Source organism: Notolepis coatsorum (genome assembly GCF_963971535.1).
Source record: "Notolepis coatsorum genome assembly, chromosome: 2".
Lineage (NCBI taxonomy): Eukaryota > Metazoa > Chordata > Actinopteri > Aulopiformes > Paralepididae > Notolepis > Notolepis coatsorum.
In genome coordinates this window covers 4,084,954-4,110,366 of record NC_140166.1, presented here as the reverse complement: position 1 = coordinate 4,110,366, position 25,413 = coordinate 4,084,954, and the positions used below count along the sequence as shown (strand labels likewise).

General features: G+C 45.1%; 2 protein-coding genes across 2 annotated transcripts in view; one reads left to right on the top strand and one right to left on the bottom strand.

Annotated features, from left to right (window-relative positions):
• ddx52 (DEAD (Asp-Glu-Ala-Asp) box polypeptide 52) overlaps positions 1–20,499 on the top strand; it is a 116,461-nt gene extending 95,962 nt beyond the window's left edge. The window contains exons 12-15 of the mRNA XM_084338033.1: positions 10,954–11,029; positions 16,600–16,671; positions 17,047–17,349; positions 18,612–20,499. Of these exons, the coding sequence (XP_084194159.1) occupies positions 10,954–11,029; positions 16,600–16,671; positions 17,047–17,349; positions 18,612–18,669 (509 nt within the window). The 3' untranslated portion in view covers positions 18,670–20,499. The remainder of the gene's footprint in view (positions 1–10,953; positions 11,030–16,599; positions 16,672–17,046; positions 17,350–18,611) is intronic.
• Positions 20,500–20,811: 312 nt separating this feature from the next.
• LOC311248906 (noelin-like) overlaps positions 20,812–25,413 on the bottom strand; it is a gene marked incomplete at its 5' end in the record, with an annotated part of 75,059 nt that continues 70,457 nt past the window's right edge. Inside the window, one exon of the mRNA XM_084338135.1 lies at positions 20,812–24,447. Coding sequence (XP_084194261.1) covers positions 23,785–24,447 — 663 coding nt within the window. The 3' untranslated portion in view covers positions 20,812–23,784. The remainder of the gene's footprint in view (positions 24,448–25,413) is intronic.

The window sequence follows — 25,413 nt, the reverse complement described above, 5'->3', positions numbered from 1 at the left end:
CCGTTTATACCGTCCACCCCTAACAGAGCTCATCACCCCCTACTCGGCACCCAGGTCACTAAGATCATCCAACCAGGCTCGGCTGGTCCCCCCCGCACCAGACTCAAAAAGAGAGGCGATCGCTCTTTCAAGGCTGTGGCCCCCAAGCTGTGGAACCAGCTACCCCTGTATGATCCGATCTGCCCCCTTGCTCGAGATATTTAAGGCCAGACTAAAAACCCACTTTTACTCCTTAGCCTTCAATAAACCCTGATTTTCCCACACTCTAACTCACACACTCCCATGCAATTTCTATCCTGTGTCCTCCCCCTTGTATTTCCTCTTTTGCCCCTCTGTCCCGTGTACTATATTGTACTTTGTGCTTCCCTATCCGTGTGTTGGCCTTCTGTTGTCCTATTCTCTGAATGTACTGTCTTGTCCTGCTGTGCCTTTTTGTATTTTTGTATTTTATATTATGACATTTTATGCTTTGATTGTACAGCACTTTGGTTGGCTCTTGAGTTCTTAAACATGCTTTATAAATAAATGACTTGACTTGACTACTACCACCACTACTACTACCACTGGTGTCACTATACTACTACTACCACCACCACTGCTATTACTAAATATCTTAGTACCACTGGTGCTGCCACTAATAATATACTACAACTGTTACTACTAGTACTACTACTACTAGAGGGCGGCAGTGGCTCAGGCGGTCGTCTGGTAATCAGAAGCGTGTCCTTGAGCAAGACACTTAACCCTTAACACTTTGGATGCCACTGGTTAACATGGTAAAACATTGTTGAATGCCAGCACCCACTTCAATGATAGCGTTGTGAACGCATAATCTACCGTAATCTACCGTGAATATAAGCCGCAGCAGCTCAATTGAATGATGTGTACATATATAAACCGCAGGTGTTTTAATGTTTAAATACAATATGTAATTAGCATTGGGACACAATACTGTCGGACAAATAACAAGAATTAACGTTAGGTTATGACTATAACCAAGTTCTGTTAGTATGGTGACGCTCGGCGTCACTCTCTGCACTGTCCTCGCACACGTGCACGCGCACTGAATAAAGACCACAATGTACCTTTAATCCCAATATTTGTCTGACCACACCCCTATCAGCTTACCCATATAAGCAGGGGTGGGGCCACCCACTCGCCTCCTTCCCAAGCTTTCACCACAAGGCGAGATCAAGGGCTGCAGCGGTGTCGGACGCCGAGCGTCACCATACTAACAGAACTTGGTTATAGTCATAACCTAACGTTCTGTATCGTATGGCTCTCGCTCGGCGTCACTCTCTGCACAAGGGAGGCCGAGCGAGAGCCATCGGCCGACAAATACACCCCGCTGAAAGCCCCCCACAACCATCAGAACAGGGAGGGCCGAGCCCCCCCAATCCCCCCTAATGGAGGGCACCCCCCCTATTGGGGGCTTCACGGGAGGGCGACGGACCCGACCGTGCGAAGAGGCACTCAAGCAACTCAACGCACAGGGTGAGCAGACCGTGGCTTGACCCCACGACTACACACACGCACAACCCGCATGCCACCCGGGAACGAACGGAGGGAACAACCTCGTTACTGCCCCCAGAATCACGGGGTCAGGGGCAAACCCAACCCCGTGGCAAGGCCGTAGCAGCGGAGCGCGAAGGAAGACCCAGACCCACCAAAGGGACTGGACCCCCTGGAACGGGGGCCCGGAGAAGTCCATGATGCCAGCATCAAGACCCCACCAGGTGGGCACTTAGTGACCCCGCCCCCCACATCGCCAGCGTATTCGGACAAAGGCCCCTCAGCCGAGCGGGCCCTGTCCCCCCAATAGTACACAGCCTGGCACACTGACCCTGCAGAACAGGCAGTCAGCATGGCCGTAAACACACAAAAAAGGTTAACCAACGGAAGCAGGCAGCGCACTGGGGAAAAACCAGGCAACAGGCTGTTAACCCTAGCCTGGAGACTGCGGACGAGACAGGCGCCAGAGGGGACAGCTGAACACAGCCGCCCCGGCGGAAGGGGCGTATGCTGGCGTTGTTGCATGACCAAGCCTCCATTTAAAAACCCCCACCCAGAGGGGTTGAGGCAGAGAAGGCTGACACGATTGGCAGACGTCATGAATGTGCAGGGGCACCCTCAACCGGTGAACCTGGGAGTTGACACTGCTCCAACACACCAGGGAATCAACCACCTTGGTGTTACCCAATGCGGTGGTTGTTCCTATAACCCCTCAAGAAAAAACTCAAACACACCTGCGGGTATACACCGGCTATACCGCAGTACAAGTGTTTCAGTTTTCAAAAAAGGGTTAACCCAGGCCTACGGGTCGACGAAACATGACTTCGGACCGGGCCCGGCGATACGGGAAGCACAGGGTCACCAGAGGAGGTCAAAGACCACCCCAACAGGCCCCTCTTCGCCATGCGTGAGAGAGGAGCGAAAAAGAATGGAGAACCAGCCCCAAGCACACCGTACTTGGTATTCCCAGGCGGTCTCCCAACCAAGTACTAACCAGGACCAACCTGTGTAGCGGCCGAGATCTGACGAGATCGAGCGTGTACAGGTTGGCATGGCCGTAAGCCATTACGACAGTGCTGAGTAAAAAATTTACCCAACCAGGGTCTCCATAGCGCTTAACCCTGTGACACCCGGACCGACCTGGCATTTTTCCCCCTGAAAAAAGCCCAAGTCCCTCAGGGTACCAGAACAGCAGATCTGCATCCCCGGCGGACAACGGGTTCAACTGATCCGGACCAGCGTGACCAGAACCAGTCCCGTGCCCTAACCACGCCGACATGCCTACTCCAGGAGAAGGGGCAGATATGCGTGTTGATCTTAAACATGAAAAGATGGCGCCACCCAGACGAGACCCTTCTACATATGTTCAGATCCATTCCGTCATCATCCCCCAGATATGAACGAGAATCCGTCGATAACCAAACCAGGTCTCGGATTTGGTCGTCGGAAGAGGAAAACCCTCCATCCCAGTTGCTTTATAAAAACGCCGTTTTAACCTCAAGCAACCAAGGCGTGCCAGTCAGTCGCCTGTTTACAGAACACCCCGAGCTAGCACTATACGTGCGTCGGGACACACCCACATCAATGAACAGGCTATTTAGACCTGTCATTGAATCCCCAAGGCGCCCAGGGGAACGACAAGAGGGGTGTGACACTTCCTAACTCCAACTCTTTTTAATAGAAAAGCAGGAAGCACCAACAGTATGTATCCCAGTCTACACAGCCGGGGGTAAACAATTTTCACATTTTTACATCCCACCACCCTCCCATAGGAAGGAGACGGGAATCCCCAGAGAGACTTCCCACGCGAGCTGTACAGATTGAAAAGAATATATTGCACCTTGAGCCATGTAAAAAATTGGTTTTAGGGCTCTCCGGGGAGGAGGCACTGAACCCATACACACTCAATAATCGAATTGAATCGAATACATACACAATAGAGTAGGACTCCTTCTTGAGGGTCCACTCACCTTGACAATCTGAGGAGGAGGCTCTGTACTCTGAAGGAGGCTCCCTCACATGGAAGGAGGAGTCCCAACTCACAGAAGGCCCGAATAGGAGCTTGGTGAGGAGGAGCCCTGACCACCCCCCGAAACAGATCCATCACATGGACCTGAACAGCACACGGAAGTCCTACCAACAGAGACGCGCACGGTGACGTACTCTATGGCGGGGGAATTTCTGCGGTGCACATGCCCAATATTCCAGGCCGTGGGACCAGGAAACTCCCTCCCCCCCCCCCCCCCCCACCCTGTAACGTGCCGAACCGCAACGTGACAGGAACCTTGAAGGACAGGTGGGTTTACCCCTGACCAACAGAAAAAAGGGGAAGGAAAGGTTACCAGTTCACCCCTTTACGACCCCACACCCATGATACGATGTAATGACAAAAAGAGAATATGACACAGTCATAGTCAGCTCTATGAAGCGTCTGACAGCTTCACACAGCGCATGAGCTAACCTGCTATCTGATTTTTACTAAGGAAAAAACACAGAATAGAGAGGGCTCTCCAAGAGCCCCGGTACCAAACTTACACATGTGCTTCTGTGGCCAGTCCAACCCAGTTGTAGGTCACATGACACACACAACCCATCATCACCTACAAAAAATGGCAAAAACACTCTACAGAGGAACGCCGTTTTTCATAATGAGAGAATACATAATTCTCGATTAGTATTGGCCACAGGCCTTGCTAAGCACACACGAAAGCGACCAAACAATCTTTTCTTTTAGGAAAATAAAGTTTCTCCAGCAGTTTTAGCACAACCTCAGCAATCAAGCTAAGGGTTACATCGTATCCCTACCACACAGTGACACAATGTAGTGCAACAACATGTCTGAGAGGAGGATGAAGAAGTCCCCAGGGAAACCGGGGGGAAACACAATCCTCCTACTTTACCCTTAATACGGCCAGTTAAAACAGGAAAACCTGTTAATATGTGAACACACTGTTCATTGTCATTACAGGCTGAGAAAAGAATAATTCTTTACTCATTTGTCACTAAGCATAGCTTTATAGGTTAGTTAACCCCCTTAGTTGTGAGTACACGGTACATATAAACACACATGATGTTTCTCAACACAACAAACCAGATCATTTTCACATCTGTAACAACAACCCGATTTGCATGGAGAAGCTAAATACCTGTGACAAGACAATTCACACATAACTCGCGTCGTATCCTAAATGTAGTGCAGCAACACTCGTTTTTGGAAAACATCGTTATTTACAAAACATTTAGAAGGGAAAGCCCGAAGAAGTGTACAAGGTCTGGCCAAACCTTGCCTACCCGGAGCGTAGATCAAGCGAAGTGCAGTCTCAAGGCACCGTAGTAAACACAGCCGTCCTGTGTTGTCGATCTGGGCAGCGTCGCCGCTCCATCCCGTCGCTACGGTCCCTCTTGTTGACGCAGTCCTTGCCGTCCTGGCCCAGGGCAGGTTCGACGAACATCCTCTGTCAAAGATGACGTCGTAGTCAAGAGTGTTTAAAACATGTTATAATCAAAGCACGTTCAACAGAGTAGCATTAAGCTAACGGCCGCTCTAACCGTCGGTCGCTACCGCCCCTGCCCGCGAGACGCCGAGCGAACGGCGCACGCAACCAGAGGGGAGCTTCGAATCCCCCCCGCCTCTCCCCGTGAGGGAGAGGGGAGTTGGGAACCGCGGCGGCGCGCGAAAGGCCGGAGCCACCCCGCGCTGAGCCTCGGCCGATAGCAGCAAGCTAAAGTTTCCTAGCCTAGCCAGGTAGGCCACCTAGTGATCACAGCAGGCTAGCGCCGCAGCTAACAGCTGACTGGCTAACAGTAGGCCACCACTAGCACGTAAGCTAAGCAGCGACAGCAGCAAGCTAACGTTTCGTAGCCTAGCCACGTAGGCCACCTAGTGATCACAGCAGGCTAGCGCCGCAGCTAACAGCTGACTGGCTAACAGTAGGCCACCACTAGCACGTAAGCTAAGCAGCTATCACCTAAACTTGTACACAATGATATAACACTCACCCAGACAGGCCGCCATTCTGAAACCCTCCTCACTTTTTAAGAGAAAAGAGAAACAAGATGTTAACACAGTTTTACAACGGTGATTTTACCAACACCCGACGGAGCCAGCACAATACCCAACTGGCCTGTGTAGCTGACTTTGAACACAGATCTTCCGCTAATGAACATCTATGCCCATATCTCCTCGTGAGGGAATACTCTCATTTGGATATGAAAGATGGGGCCTAACACGGTGACAGAGACATCCACTCGTCCAGAAAACACAGGGATCACCAGTGTTAATGGTCGTGGCCCACTAGTTAAACTATAATGGGCTTCAGACCAAGGTCTTCTGTCGCCTAAGAGGCTGAACAAAGGACCCTAGTCTGGGGCCGGTTTTCATAAACATTGTCAACTAGCCCCCATAGCACTAACAGACAAGTGGAGCTTGCCAGCAAACATAACTCACCAAACCTGGAGAGAAAATAAAGATATGATGTCAACGTATCCCTTGTTTTCCAACTCTTCTCCTACCATCACATCACTTCAAGTGGGGATCTACCAAGGCACTTCCTTGTGGTGAAAGCGAGAAGGAGGCGAGTGGGTGGCCCCACCCCTGCTTATATGGGTAAGCTGATAGGGGTGTGGTCAGACAAATATTGGGATTAAAGGTACATTGTGGTCTTTATTCAGTGCGCGTGCACGTGTGCGAGGACAGTGCAGAGAGTGACGCCGAGCGATACAGAACTAATTTACAAGTTGTATTAAGTTGAGCAAATAAGGGAACAGATAAATAACATTTCAATGCAGTCAAAAAAGCAATATTTCGATTTTTACATTTTCGGGTTTGGTCACGTCGAGTCACATAATATAAGCCGCACCGTTATATAAGCCGCAGGGTCGAAAAATTGGGTGGAAAAGGCGCGGCTTATATGTCTTTTATTTTAATTTTATTATTATCTTTTTCCTCCGATTTTCTCCCATCCCAATGTTAGTCGTTATGCCAATTCCCAATCCCCTTCCTGGTCGCTGCGCACTTACCCCCCACAGTCGGTCTGGGAGAGTGGAGGCTATCACGTGCTTCCTCCGACACACGTCTAGCCAATCAACCGCTTCTTTTCACCTGGCAGCGCGGACTCTCACTGAGAGGGTGTAACGTGTGGAAGGATCACACTACCCCCCTTAGATCCTATCCACGCTGAGCAGGCGCCCCGACCGAACTGTAGGAGTCGCTGTTTACAACGACCCGGACCCACCCCGCCAGCTTTCCCACCCTCTAATACTGCCTATTGTATTAGTGTGAACGGCCAGCCAAGCTGGTGACACGCCGGGAGCTGGATTCGAACAGGCGAATCCAGCGTCTCCGGCGTTGGTGACGAACGCAATCTCCGCTACGCCACCTGACCGCCCTATTACGGTATGTCTTAAATTATGGCTATGTGTCTAATCTGCCCGTCGCTTATCAATGACCTGTTTGCAGTCAACATTTTCGAAACGGATTGTTTTTTAATCGGTTCATTTCCGTTTTATAGCATTTTGAAAAGCCCTCGTTTTCTTGAAAGTTTCAGGAAAATATAAAGATTCCGTGATAAACGGCATTTACTGGAATATCAAGTTCAAGTTCAAGTTCAAGTTCTTTAATAGTTGTCATACAGAAGTACAGAATACTTTCATACAAAATGCTTCTTACTGTTACGCTCCAGAGACTGTGCTAGACAAGATAGTATCAAATAACATAATAACATAATATAGCATGAATTTAGAAGAAGAGAATGAGGTCACAGTGTTCGGTATAGACATATGTACAATGTTCTGAGTTACCATATAATATACAATACACAATACTATGCAGTGTACTAATGTACAGTACTATCTGGTGCAAAGCAGAAATGGGATGAGGTACAATTTTAGGTACAATTTACAGTAAGGTGTACGAGTTGTAGTGCAATCCTTCATCCATAAATATAAAGTGTGGGGAGTGGGTGCTACAGTGTGTTTGTTTAAAGTGGGTGTGTGCTATAAAGTGTGTGGAGTGGGTGCTACAGTGTGTTTGTTTAAAGTGAGTGTGTGCGTGTGGATGTGTGTGCTATGTGCGTTTGGTGGTTGTTGTTGTGTAGTGTTCATTCATTGTTCGTTTAGCAGCCTGATGGCCTGGGGATAGAAGCTACTTCTGAGTCTTTCTGTGCTCGCCTTGAGACTCCGGTATCGCTTGCCTGACCGCAGCAGTTCAAAGAGGCAGTTGTTCGGGTGACTGGAGTCTTTAATGATTCTCTTAGCCTTGCCCTTGCAACGCTTGTAGTAAATGTTCTGGAGGGTGGGGAGCCCCCCTCCAATTGTGCGTTCGGCTGCACGTGTCACTCTTTGTAGTCTGCTTCGGTCTTTTGCAGTGCTATTCCCAAACCAGGAGGTGATGTTGCCGGTCAAGATGCTCTCTATTGTACATGAGTAGAAGTTCTTAAGGATCTTCTGGCTGACTTGGAACTTCCTTAGGCGCCTGAGGAAGTAGAGGCGTTGTCGTGCCTTCTTCACCACACTGTTAATGTGTGTGGTCCATGTCAAGTCCTCGGATATGTAGGCTCCGAGGTACTTGAAGCTGTTGACTCTCTCAACCGGTGCCCCGTCGATGCTGAGGGGGCTGTAGTCCTTGACCCCCGACCTCCTGAAGTCCACAATCATCTCCTTTGTTTTGCTGACGTTCAGGGAGAGGCTGTTTTCCTGGCACCATCCCGCCAGGACCTTGACCTCTTCCAGGTAGGCCCTCTCGTCGTTGGCAGAGATCAGGCCCACCACCACTGTGTCGTCAGCAAATTTGACGATTGTATTGCTACTCCGCTGAGCCACACAGTCGTGTGTGTACAGGGAGTAGAGGAGGGGACTCAGAACACAGCCCTGGGGGGCCCCTATGTTGAGGGTGATGGATGAGGAGGTGCAGTTGCCTGCTCTCACCACCTGGGGTCTGCCAGTCAGGAAGTCCAAGACCCACTGGCAGAGGTCATAGCCCAAGCCCAGGTCCCTGAGCTTGGCTATGAGTATGGAGGGGACTATGGTATTGAATGCCGAGCTGTAGTCGATGAATAGCATTCTCACATAGTTCCCCTGCCTCTTGTCCAGGTGTGATGCTGCTGTGTGCAGCACATGGGATATGGCGTCCTCCGTGGACCTGTTGGGGCGGTATGCAAATTGCAGGGGGTCCATGTTGATGGGGAGGGAGGAGCAGATGTAGCCCTTTACTAGCTTCTCGAAGCACTTCATGGCTATGGAGGTGAGAGCTACAGGGCGGTAGTCGTTGAGGCAAGCAGGCTTGGATTTTTTGGGTACAGGGATAATAGTGGACTTCTTCAGGCAGGTGGGGATGACAGCCTGTTCTAAGGACAGGTTAAATATGTCAGTGAATACTGGGGCCAGTTGGTCGGCACAGACTTTATATATATATTTATATATATATTATGGAATACACAAAAAACGTTATAATTTTTCGGCCTATTTATGAATCATTTTCAAATAAACGCTAGATTATCGATAGTATATGTGTACTTATGCACGCTAGAGAAGCGAGCTGAAAAATCTATTCTCTCATTGCCTGATCAGCGCGCACACACACACACACATAGGGCAAACGCTGATATCTCTGTGTAAACAGATCAGATTATCCTAAGACTGGTAAAATAGATTCCTTACCTCAGATCAGATGTTCTCCAAAAAGATTATTCCAATTCCTGATCGCCATTCCAAATATCGATTGCGTTTATTGATTCAGCGCTGGGTAGGGTTGGGCATCGTTTGGATTTGAACGATTCCGGTTCCAATTCTCTATTTCGATTCCTGTTCTAAACGATTCTCGATTCCGATTCTTTGAGGTGCAGGTCAAAACAGGTCACAGCTTATTTTGCAGGAGATATTTTGTTTGTTTTTTAAATCTTAAATTTTTTTCATACTATTCACATTGTCAGTTGACTTGATACAGTTTAATTTGGTTGCTGTACTGTAACTAGGGTATTAATTAACAAAGTAAAATTATTTATTATTATTATTTTTTTTAGAATCAAAATTAAGTTAGGAACCGGTTCCTATTAGAACCGGTTCTCGGTGCCCAACCCTAGCGCTGGGTACTGTAAATATGTATTCCACGCTGTTTTCCGGCTCGGCAATCACTTCGATCTCTTCAGATGGCTTGCCGGAAAAGTAAAATGAGGAAACTAAACCCCCCCCCCCCCCCATCAGTCTAATCCAATGGGGTGCAGTTACACAGGGAGAGACGATAGGGGGCGGTATTTTCCCAATGGAGCTCAGAGAGAGGTTGCTCCACTAGCGTGAGGCTCGATTGATGAAATATGAATTCAAATCGCTAATAATAATTAAAAAAAAACGACAAACAAACGCTATATAGCGTTGCTGGCATTCAACGGTCGGCATGAACTAACGACATAAAGCGTCGCTGGCACTCAAAGTGTTAATTGCTCCCGATGAGCAGGTTGGCACCTTGCATGGTCGCTCTGCTGTCGGTGTGTGAATGTGTGAGTGAATGGGTGAATGTGAGGAACAAAATTGTAAAGCGCTTTGTATAAAAGCTGCTATATAAATTTACCATTTACTACTCCACTTCCACACTAGTATTACCACTACCACCACTTCTATTACTACATCGGTTAGTACCACTACTAGTACTACAACAACAACTAGTACAACTATTACTTCTACTACTACTGCTGCTGCTGTTTCTACTACTACCGTTTCTAAAGGGTCTGGAACCCTATTGTTTTGTGCTGTTTTATTAGGGGTTCAAGCTAATGTGTGTGCACATTCCCATAAATCAATGACAGTTTGTCTAAACATCGACAAACTTGTTAATTTTGATTAAGCTGTTGAAACATGCCCCCAAAATGTTTTCAAAATTGACCAATAGGGGGTGACGGCGATGCCAAACAAAGGTGTGGCCTTTGTGTTTTTGTGTGTCAATCGGAGTGTCTGTCCGATTGTCCTAAAACCTGTTGGTGATCTTTAATACAGGCATTGGAAAGTGTCTGGACCCCTCGCAGCTTTCAACTTCCAACAGTCTTATTACTATTACTACTACTACTGTTTCAGAGCTCACACAAACATGTTATGGCATCATAAAGTCACAGCCCCATTCATTGTCTATGAAGCAGCCCCAGATTTTACATTTTACATCCTGGTGACATCGCCGATTGGAGGTTCCTCTCTCTGGTTTCAGCCTTTAGGAGAGAGTGGTGCATGTTCAAACTGCCCTGGGGCACAGGAAGAACATATGACTGAACTGTCCTGGGGCACAGAAAGAACATGTGCATTTTTTTTAAATGGGTGACATTCCCCTTTAAAAATGGATACTGTTGTGCTAATCTGGATAGCCCCAACCCTGGATTTGCAGGAACTGAGCACTGAGCAGGGAAGAGGACCTGCTGATTGCCTGTTGGGTTTAGGAGCTGTCTTCCCTTCTCTTTTCAGGACGCACTGGGAGAGCAGGACACCACGGTAAAGCCATCACCTTCTTCACTGAAGACGATAAACCTCTGCTACGCAGGTACAGAAGTTCATAAACCTCTACTACACAGGTACAACAGTTCATAAACCTCTACTACATGGGTACAACAGTTCATAAACCTCTACTACACAGGTACAACAGTTCATAAACCTCTACTACACAGGTACAGCAGTTCATAAACCTCTGCTACATGGGTACAACAGTTCATAAACCTCTACTACACAGGTACAACAGTTCATAAACCTCTACTACACAGGTACAACAGTTCATAAACCTCTACTACACAGGAACAACAGTTCATAAACCTCTACTACACAGGTACAACAGTTCATAAACCTCTGCTACACAGGTACAACAGTTCATAAACCTCTACTACACAGGTACAACAGTTCATAAACCTCTACTACACAGGTACAACAGTTCATAAACCTCTGCTACACAGGTACAACAGTTCATAAACCTCTGCTACACAGGTACAACAGTTCATAAACCTCTGCTACACAGGTACAACAGTTCATAAACCTCTGCTACACAGGTACAACAGTTCATAAACCTCTACTACACAGGTACAACAGTTCATAAACCTCTGCTACATGGGTACAGCAGTTCATAAACCTCTACTACACAGGTACAACAGTTCATAAACCTCTGCTACACAGGTACAACAGTTCATAAACCTCTGTTACACAGGTACAGCAGTTCATAAACCTCTGCTATGCAGGTACAGCAGTTCATAAACCTCTACTACACAGGTACAACAGTTCATACACCTCTGATACACAGGTACAACAGTTCATAAACCTCTGCTACACAGGTACAACAGTTCATACACCTCTGCTACACAGGTACAACAGTTCATACACCTCTACTACACAGGTACAACAGTTCATAAACCTCTACTACACAGGTACAACAGTTAATAAACCTCTGCTACACAGGTACAACAGTTCATAAACCTCTGCTACACAGGTACAACAGTTCATAAACCTCTGCTACACAGGTACAACAGTTCATAAACCTCTGCTACACAGGTACAACAGTTCATAAACCTCTACTACACAGGTACAACAGTTCATAAACCTCTGCTACATGGGTACAGCAGTTCATAAACCTCTACTACACAGGTACAACAGTTCATAAACCTCTGCTACACAGGTACAACAGTTCATAAACCTCTGTTACACAGGTACAGCAGTTCATAAACCTCTGCTATGCAGGTACAGCAGTTCATAAACCTCTACTACACAGGTACAACAGTTCATACACCTCTGATACACAGGTACAACAGTTCATAAACCTCTGCTACACAGGTACAACAGTTCATACACCTCTGCTACACAGGTACAACAGTTCATACACCTCTACTACACAGGTACAACAGTTCATAAACCTCTGCTACACAGGTACAACAGTTCATACACCTCTGCTACACAGGTACAACAGTTCATACACCTCTACTACACAGGTACAACAGTTCATACACCTCTGCTACGCAGGTACAGCAGTTCATAAACCTCATATTTTGTGTATATACGGTATATACAGCATTGTTGTACATGCTATCATACAGAGTATGGGTAGAATGTAGGCAGTTGTAGACAGGTAGGTACTAGGTATAAATTGAGTAGGCAACAGATTTCAGAGTCGTACAGTAGGGGAACAGACCCTAGGGTGTAGGCAATGGAGTCATTCAGAATGCAGTGGCCCGCCTGATCTCAAGAGTTAAGAGTTTATATGTTATTTATGGGGCAGCTGTCAACGCGGTTCAAGTTCAAGGAGATGACGGCTGAGGGAAAGAACTGAAGCCGTTCCTGAGTCTGCTTGACTTGGAGTAGAGGTTCCTGTAGCGCCTCCCGGAGGGGAGGAGGGCAAACAGTCCATGATTAGGATGAGAGACAATGCTGCGTGCCTTCCTCAGACACCGTTTGTGATCGATAGACTCAATTGCAGGGAGTGATGTACCGATGCGTTGGGCAGTTTTCACCACCCTCTGCAGTGCTTTCCGGTCAGAAGCAGTGCCGTTGCTGTACCAGACTGTGATGCAGTTGGTGAGGATGCTTTCTATGGCGCACCGGTAAAAGTTCACCAGAATCTGAGGGGACAGGTGGGCTTTCCTCAGTCTCCTCAGGAAGAAGAGGCGCTGGTGAGACTTCTTGACCTCCGTCCCGTTGATGTGCATGGGGGCATGCGTGCTGGCTCTAGTCTTTCAGAAGTCCACAATGAGCTCCTTGGTTTTGTTCATGTTGAGGGCCAGGTTGTTGGCACACCACGCCACCAGGTGCTGGACCTCCTCCCTATAGGCCGACTCATCTTTGTTTTTTATGACCGTTGTGTCATCTGCAAACGTGATAGTGATGTTTGTGCCAGGTATAGGAGTGCAGTCGTGGGTGAAGAGGGAGTAGAGGAGGGGGCTCAGCATGCAGCTTGAGGGACACCGGTGTTGAGGGTGGAGGAGGTGAGATCGTCTATACTAACAAACTGGGGTCTGTTAGTAAGGAAGTCAAGTATCCAGTTGCAGACAGAGGGGTTGATGTAGAGGTCCTTGGTTTCCATGAGGTCACCAAGTTTAGAGATGAGTTTGGAGGATGATGGTGTTTAATGCTGAGCCGAAGTCGATCAACAGCATTCTCACATGGGTATTGCTCTCATCCAGGTGGGAGAGGGCGGAATGTAGCGCTGAGGAGATCATGTGTAAGTCATTAAGGCACTGGCATGATGGAGGTGGTTTTAAAGCACGCTGGAACAACTGCCTGGGCTAGCGACCTCGGTCAGCTGCTCAGTGCAGTTCCTGAGCACACGGCCAGGGATGCCATCAGCGCCAGCTGCCTTACGTGCATTAGTCCTGCTCAGTGCGGTACACACGTCAGAGGGGCAGAGAGTGAGGGGTTGGAGATTAGCAGGGAGGGCAGTCTTTGTGGGCACCTCCTGGTTGTCCCTGTGAGAGCTCATCAGGGAGGGTCAGTGGTTTGGGGACAGTTGTTATAGTCTGTGATGGCCTGGATGCCCCACCACAGGGGTGCCCAACCTTTTTTGAACCAAGATCTACTTTTTAATTTGCCACCTAGCCGAGAGCTACCAGCCCAAATTTGACCTACTCTCGGCTGGTATTAGTAGTAATAGTATTAGTAATACCCATTCAATATGCACATGACAGAAAATATTATATGGCATATAATATTTTCTGTCATGTGCATATTGAATGGGTATATAATATAATATGATATTTTATATATCATTGTAACGGTGTACTGTAGGAATTACAAGAATGACAAGACTGTAACTTCTCACGTTGGGCATGCAGGCAGCGTGACCCATTTATTTCACACTCTGCATACACACTGACAACACACACTCAATTCAATGGGCATGAGAAAACATATGTTTACATTGCCAAAGCAAAAGTGGAATACAATCAAAAAACAATTCCACAAAAAGGTCTGTCAACAGTCACTGATAGTTCTCCTTTATCTATTTTTTTTGTAGAATTAAATGTCAGTCATATATGTCATCCTCACTGGCTTGCTCTGAATTGTCAGCTGTATTTACAATGCAGTGCTCTTTTCCATCAGTGGGTTTTCTTTTGCTTTTTTGACACACTTTTGCAAAGTGATTCTGTGATCCACATGATTTGCACTGTTTCCCAAATGCTGGGCAATGTTCTCTGCCCCTTGGATGAGAGCTGCCACAGTATTTGCATGTATAATCTGTCTCCAGTTCTGGGTGAATAGCTCCGTCTCCCTTGGTTATGCCTGACTTGTTGCCTAGCAACGGCGTGAACAGCGTCGGTGCATGGGCTCGCTATCTCCATCGCTCTCACTCCCATATCAGCCTGTTCCGCTGCTCGGCACATTTCAACAGCGGTGATTAACGTGAACCCTTTCTCTCTCAACAGTCTGCGTCTCTCGTTTGCAACACCTAGTACAATTTTGCCACGAATCATTTCATCTCTTAGCTGCCCGTACACATGTTGCTGCCTTTTCTCTCAGTCTGGTCACAAAACTGTCTATGGATTTGCCTTCCTCTTGTTGCTCCCGAACACGTACCTTTCATATTATGACGTTCTTCGCCGGTTTGAAGTACTTTTCCAACGTATCCAGTATGACTTTAGCGTCCCCTTGATCCTGTTCGGTGAGATTCAGGTTGTGACGGTAAATGTGCCTGCATTCGCTTCCCATCACACTCTTCAGAGTTGCAGCCCAGCCCAGTTCATGCCCAGTTCATGTCCTTCTTGGTTATACCCGTAGCGAGTGCATAGTCCTCGTATTCGGCATAAAATATGTCCCAGCTGACGCTCCAGTCGCTTGTGAAGCTCATCGGAGAGGGGGTGGAATATTAGCCGCCATGCTAGCTGACAATAGCCCAACGTTAGTTGTCTCGGCCTCCGTAATGTTGTCTTCAGAACCGGAGTCCGACTGTGACATAGTCAGCTAATATGTATACATGGACGTAATGGACGTAAGTTCAACTACTTTTGACACCATGTTTGTGTGGATGTTTCTACGGCATGAATAACGACAGACACAAGTATCAAGTTCAGCGTCTGTAAGCAAAGTGCTTCACATTCCTCTACATCCGGGTATTCATGAAAACAAAAGCAAGCGATTGCCGATCGCCTCGATTTAACTAGACCCCGTAACAATGATTTTCCAAAATGATCTCTCTAGTTGAAACCAGCGTGCGATCTACTGGTTGGGCACCACTGCCCTACCACATGTGCCGGGGCGTGTGTGTCACCAGATTTAAAAGCAGTGTCACGTGCCTTTAGTAGTGTACGGACCTCTCCGTTCATCCATGGCTTCTGATTGGGGAATGTCGTGATCTAGTTGTCATTTTTCGGCCTATTTATGAATCGTTTTCAAATAAACGCTAGATTATCGATAGTATATCTGTACTTATGCACGCTATAGAAGCGATCTGAGAAATATATTCTCATTTCCTGATCAGCACACAGACACACACACACACACACATAGGGCACATGATATATAGTCAAAATAGATCCGATTACCCCAAGACTGGTCAAATAAATTGCTTACCTCATATCAGATGTTCTCCAAAAAGATTATTCCAATTCCTGATCGCCATTCCAAATATCGATTGCGTTTATTGATTCAGCGTTGGGTACTGGAAATACATAATCCACGCTGTTCTGAGGGTCGGCGAAGACTTGGCTCTCTTCAGATGCCTCGCTGGAGAGTAACATGAGGAGGCTGGACCCCCCCCCCCATCAGTCTAAACCAATGGGGTGCAGTTACACAGGGAGAGACGATAGGGGTGCGGTATTTTCCCAATTGAGCTCAGAGAGAGTCTGCAACACTAGCGTGAGGCTCGATTGATGAAATATGAATTCAAATCGCTAATAAAAAAAATACGACAAACAAACGCTATATGCCGTTGGTGGCACTCACTGGCGGCATGAACTAACGACAAATCGCGTCCCTGGCACTCAAAGTGTTAAACAGCCATGCCCCATGCTTTAGCCCATGGTTGTGTGCTACATATTAGTGGTGGAGAAAGCAAGTTACCATCTACATTGTAAAGCGCTTTGTGTCCTAGTTGTAGAAAAAAGCGATGTAAATGCAGTCATTCATTCATTCTCTCCTCTCCAGTATTGCTAATATCATCAAGCAGGCTGGCTGTCCTGTGCCGGACTACATGGTCGGCTTCAAGAAAACCCAGAGGTAACGTTCCAACAAGGGAAATTAGGCCTCATTCACACTTCTAATTAAAACATTTTCAGAACCGCTGCAGCTCCTTAAAACTGTCAAACCCCATACTTCCTGTGGAAGTATGAATGATTGAATAATGTTAAATGAATGGTTTAATAATGATATATGAACGATTGAATAATGTTAAAATAATGGTTTAATAATGATAAATGAACGGTTTAATAATGATAAATGAATGGTTTAATAATGATAAATGAATGGTTTAATAATGATAAATGAATGGTTTAATAATGATAAATGAATTATTGAATAATGTTAATATGGTTAAATAAGTGGTTGAATAATGTTAATATGGTTGAATAATGTTAAATTCATCTCTGTGTTCAGTAAAATGAGGCAGCAGCTGCAGAAAAGGCCTCCCAAGCGACGCAGCATCATAACAACCCCTCGTTGCCTCCTGAAGAAACCTCCAAAACCAGCGCAGCAGGGGGGAGGAGGAGCTGGGAAAGGAGCAGAGAAGAAGAAACCTCCAAAACGACCTGATAGACCAGGGCAGCAGGGGGGAGGAGGAGCTGGGAAAGGAGCAGAGAAGAAGAAAGGAAAAAAGAGAGAGAACAAAACAGAGAGCATGAGGAGCCAAGCGACCAAACTGAAGAAACAAAACAAGTCAAGCACGCCTGCGGTAAAGAGGTAAAACAGTCCAACCTTCTCACAACCAGTATGGAGCCAACCTATGTTCTCTAGTGGTTGACCAGTATGGAGCCAACCTATGTTCACATCTAGTGGATGACCAGTATGGAGCCAACCTATGTTAAAGGGATAGTTGTGTTTTTCGGATCCCTGGCCCTTTTTTTTGGCCAGATTTATTTGCCGCAGTTTACTGACAAGATTGTACATATGGTATTTAAATGTAAATTTGAAGCTGCAATAACTTTTTATTTTATTTATTTAAATGGGTGACATTCTATTGTGACATTTAAAAAAAAAAACTTACGAGCACCTGCTATCCTTGAGTCATGGTGTCCTACTCAATCAACCCTGCCATCAGGAGGTCTCATGGTGTCTACTGTCTACTCAATCAACTCTGCTATCAGAAGGTCTTATTGAGTAATGGTCTCCTACTCGACCAACCCTGCCATCAGAAGGTCTCATTGAGTCATGGTGTCCTACTCAATCAACCATGCCATCAGAAGGTCTCATTGAGTCATGGTATCCTACTCAATCAACCATGCTATCAGAAGGTCTCATTGAATCATGGTGTCCTACTCAATCAACCATGCCCCCCCCCCCTGTTTTCCCATAATTTAATTAATTTGTTGACAAAAATAGCTCCACCTATAAACCTATCCATTTACATCAAGTGTGCTGTCTGAACAGTATTGTTTGTAAGTGAAGTATTTACCTACCTTGTTGAACAACCAGGAAATGTCCAAGATAATGTTGTATGTATTGTAGTTGAAATCTTGGAATCACAAAAACAATTAGTGTTATCGGTATCTGTCAAGAAACTTTTATATTGGTTCATACCTGACTTTGACTATTGGACTGCTGTATATCCCTGCTGTGTGAACTCGCATCTACGCTGCCCAAGTGGTAATCAAAGAAAATGTCTGGTTGGCTGGACTGCTTGACTGCTGGGAGAGGAGTGCCTGGCACATTCAAACAATCTTCCTGGACCAAAAAAAATACATTTTTGTACACGTATTATTGTACATTTGACTGTATATTTATGTATATGTATTTTGGCTGTATAGTTTATATTTTAGAATGTATATACATACCAGAAATGTATATCCTGGACCGTATTTTGTATTTTTGTCTTATTGTCTTACATTTATTGACGTAAATGTTTAATGTTTATTGTGAGCGATCTGTAGTGCCGAATGTCCCTCGGGATAAATAAAGGATTTCTATTCTGTTCTAAAAGCATGTCTGAATTCTTTGTCTTTCAGCTCAACTCTCTCAGGAAAGAAAAAGAAGAACCGAAAAGACAGAAGCCAGGCGTCCTGATGGACAGACTGATATCGGCTCAGGGGGTAGAGCAGTCGATTCCCACACTCCTCCCGGGCAGCGTGTCAAAGTGTCCTTGAGCAAGACACTTAACACCTAATTGCTCCCGATGTGCAGGTTGGCGCCTTGCATGGTTGCCTCTGCCATCGGTGTGTGAATGTGTGAGTGAATGGGTGAAGGTTAGAAGCAATTACATCAAAGCCTTACCACTCCCTTCCACGACTACATAAGACTGTGAATGTGATTTTCAGTGCATTGCATTTAGTGTTATGGTGGATGCTAATGCTAATAGACTTCATGCGTTTCTTTTTATTTACAAACCCTGGTTCCATTTTTTTCCAGCGTATGGCAAAAATTAAGTTTTCCTTTCCTGTTTACCAGTCATTTTGTCCGTTAACACTATGATCGCCGCGGACGAGTTTTCACGTCATTCCGAGCCATGCTCATTCTGCCGAAGACGCCGTAACTTGTCTTTGATGTCAATATTTCAAAAATCTGTCATCGAAATCATATTTCCTTTCCGGAGCCCTGAGACACACTGCTGATCTCCTCTCAACTCTCTAGCGGTTCAAGAGCGCCATCTGGTGGCCGATCGGCAGATCGCCAACCGGATATTAACCTTTGAACCGGTAGTACTCATCCATATGTGGTCCGGCCACTCTCGCTATAACTCCCGCGACTCCATCTTGAAACACTGGATAATAGATTGCTCGCCCTAACTCAATAAACAACGTTATTTGGACGTATATACTATTATACAACCTGGAAATGGATCGGGCATTTCTACATCCCATAGATAGAAAAAAATCTGTTCCACGCTCATCTGCCAGCGGCGCGAGGAAGCCACGGTAAGATTCAGCGTTATTTTCTAACGTATTCTATACTAACTGATCTGATGAACATATGACCCACTCTGGATGAATCATCTAACGCTGCCCACGGAATTATAAACGATCCCCCGCCTATCCGGTCAACATCAGATGATGCGTAGAAACTTCTAGAAGTACGTCCAGTTGAAACTTTTTATCTCGCACAGATTCCTACCAAACTGTATTTGATCATCAATATAATGCATTTAGGGCTATAAATCACGTTCTGAAGAAAGCTGCAGAAAACGATAAAAACATACTTATACTTTAGACCATATTTTAGTATGAATATTTAGTATGACAATACATATAGGACATTGAATGGGCCATAATAATGGCAATTTAGCAATAGAATTTAAAAAGTTATAGCCCTGCAAAGAAGGGGAACTTCTCCATAGACAAATAGAGCTGGCGAGGGATGGTAAATTATGAATTTAACCCATGGCGATTAAAGTGTTAAATGGCATGTGGGGTGAGAGGTCAAATCAGGATTATATGTTTCATTAACTAGCCTATTATCACCGATTATTGTGGCAAGCCTACTACCTGTCATTCCACTCAGTTGTGAAAACAAAACAAAAATCCAAAACCAAAACCTTGAAAATATGACGTGTGGATGAAGTTTCAGATCATTAGATAAGACCATAACAAAAGCCTCTTCTAATATGTTCTTGCCTGATATGTTGTGTCTAGAATATCTTTATTAATTAATTAATTAATTAATTAATATATTTTAGTATATATATAAAAGTAGAAACTATTAAATTGTGTTTTCACTGGTTTCCCTTTGACATTTTGTCTTAGATAAATTATTTCTTAATGTTTGGATTGTTTGTCAAATCATGAATCTTGGATTATAAACGAAAGCAAAATGTAGAATTGTTTACTCACCTTGTTCTTCTACCTGTTGTCTGTGAATCCTGTCCCTCTAGTAGACGTCAGTTCTGAAGATATTCCTCTTGGCAAAAGCATGATACTGTTGGCCACTAAATGGTGCCTGAGACATAAAGCGGCCACACACGCACACCTGGGACAATAATATTAATTATTATTATTATATAAATAATAATACCTTCTCTGAGCATCAGGCTGCAGGACAAACAACAGAACAACAATAAAATAGACTGCAGTCGAGCCATCTGTGGAACAGTAGTGGAGTTTATTAACATGTCTGGCAGTTCGGTGGCTTTCCTGTTCATCAACTCAACCAGCTCCAAATCTAACAGGTTGGATATGAAAAGGTATGGACAGAGTCCATTTCATATGGGAGAACAGGCGAATGGAAGTCAGCTGGTTGTGTTCATCATTAGCTCTGTCTGTTCATATTATATGTGTTCTATTGCTATAATATTTATTTAGTATGACTGTGTACACAATAATATTTACTGTGACTACGCAGAATAATATTTACTATGACTGTGTACACAGAATAACTGGTGATCTGTGACGACGTGATTCAACAAAAAAAATTTTAACAAACATAATCGGGACCATTCTAACTTCAGATAAATATTCACTTTACTGTTTACTTTACTCTCAGTTCAAACGCTGTACTCGGAACACGCTGGTGTAAAGACACGCTAGGGCGTTCGGTCTCAACAGTAGCATACTAAAACTGGACAATTTCTAAATGTAACTTATTAAATATCTACATACTACAGAGCATTCATAGGAGTATATTAAGATTCATTCTGAAGATAGGCCAATACGCCTATATAATAACCAATAAGATTGGTTCATCACACCAGGCAAATATCTGGCTCAAGTTGAAACGTCCTCAACTGGAGCGAATGCATCTTTAGGGTTGGGTACTGTTTGAATTTGATCAAATTCCATTCAGGATCTGATTCTGCTCATCAAATTCAGTTCTTATTTAATATTAGTTCAGATTCAAATCATTTTGGTGGGGTAAACAATTACATATCAAATAACAAAACTAGCATACATTTATAGGTTACATGCTAATCGGTAATTAATCAACCATGACAGGTGTTTTTTATCTTTACTGTAGGCATAGCTTATAGTTATGTCATTACTGTAGCCTGTAGTTATGTCATTACTGTAGCCTATAGTTATGTCATTACTGTAGTCTAGTTATGTCATTACTGTAGTCTGTTATTATGTCATTGCTATAGCCTATAGTTATGTAATTAATGTAGCCTATAGTTGTCATTACTGTAGCCTATATTTATGTCATTACTGTAGTCTGTAGTTATTATGTCATTACTGTAGCCTGCAGTTATCTAGTTATGCCATTACTGTAGCCTGCAGTTATTATGCCATTACTGTAGCCTATAGTTATATCATTACTGCCTATAGTGCAATATATGATATGTATTTAGTACCCAAACGAAGACAACTGTTGCCAAGGGATGCAACCCTGTTTACCACACATCACTGCCCGGTGACATTCATCCACTCTGCACTCATCCTCCCCTTCTTGGCTCAAGAGGAAGGAGTTTTCTCTAATAGGCAGTCTGGGGATGAACTGGAGAGATTATCATTAATTTACCCGTACCTGCAATATAAAAGACGACTAGCAGCTGTCAGTATGTTGTACTAGAGTGAAGCGCTAACGTAGTTGCTAGCAGCGCTAACATCAGCTGTACAGTATCTGGTTAAGACTGGGAGACTGCAATTTGTAAATGGTGTACAAATTTAAACACATTTTAGCTTTGTTATATTGAAGATGGTTCCTTGTTTGCATTAAATATTCTCAGTGCAGGTGTTACATTTTTCTGTATTATCTTTTTGTGAAGGTCAACCAGATTGTCAAGCATTTGCGGTAAGCCATGGCCCCCATAGTTATCAGGGTTGAGGTTCGATTTTGGTCACATTTCAGCTTGACTTTTTGATTTGTAAGACGAGTTGTTTAGATCTACAAGAGATGTCTGTCTCTGGAACTGCAGCCTGCCTGACGATGTGAACAAACAGCATAAAAACGGAAATATTCCACCAATAGTAAACAGTTAAAGCCTGGAGCATCACTGCGGGCATGACCACCCGCATTTCACTGTATGCCGTGACAAATAAAACTCTTGACTTGACTTGATGTCAACAGTCAAAGTAGTCTGGACATCTACTGTCAAAGTCTGGACATCTACAGTCAAAGTCTGGATGTTTACAGCCTTGTTGTCTATAGTCGATGCCTGAATGTCTACGGTTCCTCCCCAAATAGACAAACTGGACACTTTTGTGTTTGAGATCAGAATATTATGTCAATAATATAAATTATTTTGAACAGCATATTATAGACTAGTCTGAACTGTGGTCTATCTAAGGATCCTTGAGATATGTGGTAATAGGACAGCTTCAACCCAGGTTAATGCTGTACACTGCAGGTTTAGGGCTCTAGAGCTAGGCTAGGTAGAATGTGAAACGAGGGAGAGTGCTTTGCTCGCCACTTTGTATCGTACAATACACAAAATTAATAAAACAAAAAAACATCTCAAAACGAACGTGAAAAACACAACCTCATTTTAAAATGTAGACTATTGTGAATTTATCGAACAAGGTCATTTGTCTCCAAGTGACCAGTGACTACAACCTACTGTAAAGCCATTGGTCACATGTTTAACAGGTCAGTGGAGATGGGATCAAAGTTCAGTTCATTTGAACTGTGGAGCAACACGCTGGATTGGTCCACGCATGGCTCTGACCGGCAGGAAAACCCTCACCATAGAATACAAGGCCAGAGGAAACCCTCACCATAGAATACAAGGCCAGAGGAAGCCCTCACCATAGAATACAAGGCCAGAGGAAACCCTCACCATAGAATACAAGGCCAGAGGAAACCCTCACCATAGAATACAAGGCCAGAGGAAACCCTCACCATAGAATACAAGGCCAGAGGAAACCCTCACCATAGAATACAAGGCCAGAGGAAACCCTCACCATAGAATACAATGTGAATGTGGTGTTAACATGACCGAGAAACTGGTGCCCATTGATCCATTCAAGATTCAACAAGGAATCAGCCGGTGGAACAGTGTAATATAACTTAGTGTCCAATAGTCCTTTAAAGTTAGGGTCACTGGGTCATGTGAACAATAGTGTAACAATAGTCCTTTAAAGTTAGGGTCACTGGGTCATGTGAACAATAGTGTAACAATAGTCCTTTAAAGTTAGGGTCACTGGGTCATGTGAACAATAGTGTAACAATAGTCCTTTAAAGTTAGGGTTACTGGGGCATGTGGACAATAGTGTAACTAACAATAGTCCTTTAAAGTTAGGCTGGGGATCCGAGTCACTGTATAATGTGGAACAGTGTAACATTGTAGAGGACTTGGTGGCCGTTGTTCCAGGCGTAGAGGGCACGGTCTCGGGGGTTGTAGTCCAGCATGGAAAGGTGGCTGTATTTGTTCTGGAGGGGGATGTCGATGTACTCGTAGGTGGAGGAGTTGGTGGAGTAAGCGTAGTAAACCTTGGTGCCTCCAGAGTAGCCGTTGGTGACATAGAGCGTCCCGCAAATCATAAAGGATTCGCCCGCGCTGCGCTTCGGGTGATTGGTGGTCCAACTGGCAATGATCTGCAGCGTGCTGGGGTTCAACTGGCTGATGACGATGTTCCCTGCGTTCTGATTGGTGGCGTAGATGGCCCAGAGCCCGCCCTCGTCCGCCATGAGGTCGATGTCGGAGTGTCCGCCCCAGGAGTAGTGGTACATGTTGTTGTAGCCGGCGAAGTCGAGCTGGCGCGAGCGGCTGATGAGCGACGTGCTGAGGTCGAACTTGATGATGGTGTGGCTCTGGAACTTGTTGAAGTAGATGGAGCCGTTGTAGAGCACCTGGCCGGTCCCGGACCAGGGGTGGGGCAGCCGGTGGGAGGTGAAGTTATCAGAGGTCATGAAGTCGTACATGGACTGGTACTCCCTGACAAAGCGGTTGTTATGGTAACCGTCCATATACCACACCTAGGAAGAGACGAGAGACGTCTTTAACTAGTTACAACAGTGGTTCCCAAAGTGTGGGGTCGCGGATGTAGTGCAGGTTAGGCACGCAATAAAAATAAAAATAATAATAACACATTCGGGACCGGCCACGGTAGTGGGCCAACCACGGACATGTCTGTGGCAAGGTTGTTTTGGCTTTTATTCCATTTTAATAACCTACTCAATGTCACCGAGCGGCACTGCAGATTTACCCTACTCTTGGAATTCTGAAAAGTGCATTACCGGCCAGATCCTCGTAGAGGCGCTGTCTCGATAATGCAGTGTTCCCTGTGGCAGAAGTTGTCTTTTTTGTTTTGACTTTTAGCTGGAATCTATATGTGTAGCATGTAGCATGGAATACCTTTTGCGACGCCGAATTCACTATGCAGTAAAGGAATATATCATCAGCCAATGGACATATCGATCTACCAGATGGCGATCGATAACTGGGAAATCCTTTTGGGGATCCAACCGGCCCACGGTAAGATCTTTTTCACGTAAATTACATGCTGATCAGGCCTTGTTATCATACTCAACCAGCCGATCAGCGAATGTGGCTACTGAGGCTAACGCCGTTATTGGTAATCAATAATCAGAAACGATGTCCCCCGCCCCCCCCCCCCCTTTCATGCATTCATGGTGGACCATGAATACCGACAATATGCATTTTGAGTTTTAGCTCTAGCTTCTGTAGTGCCGAAACGCCATTCGATTTAATGTTATTAGCTTAGCGCCCTGTATCTCGCCTACCAGGAAATATACTAGACCAAATCCCATATAACGCTTATATTCAAGATGCTATAAAATGGGAACGTATTGATGAAAAAATTATTTCTTTAAGCCATTTTGAAGGGACGGTTTATGGTGTCAATTGACAATGAGAATGGACAGATAGCAATACTATAAAGTATAGAATCAGCTCTACAAACAGCCTCACGCACAATGAAA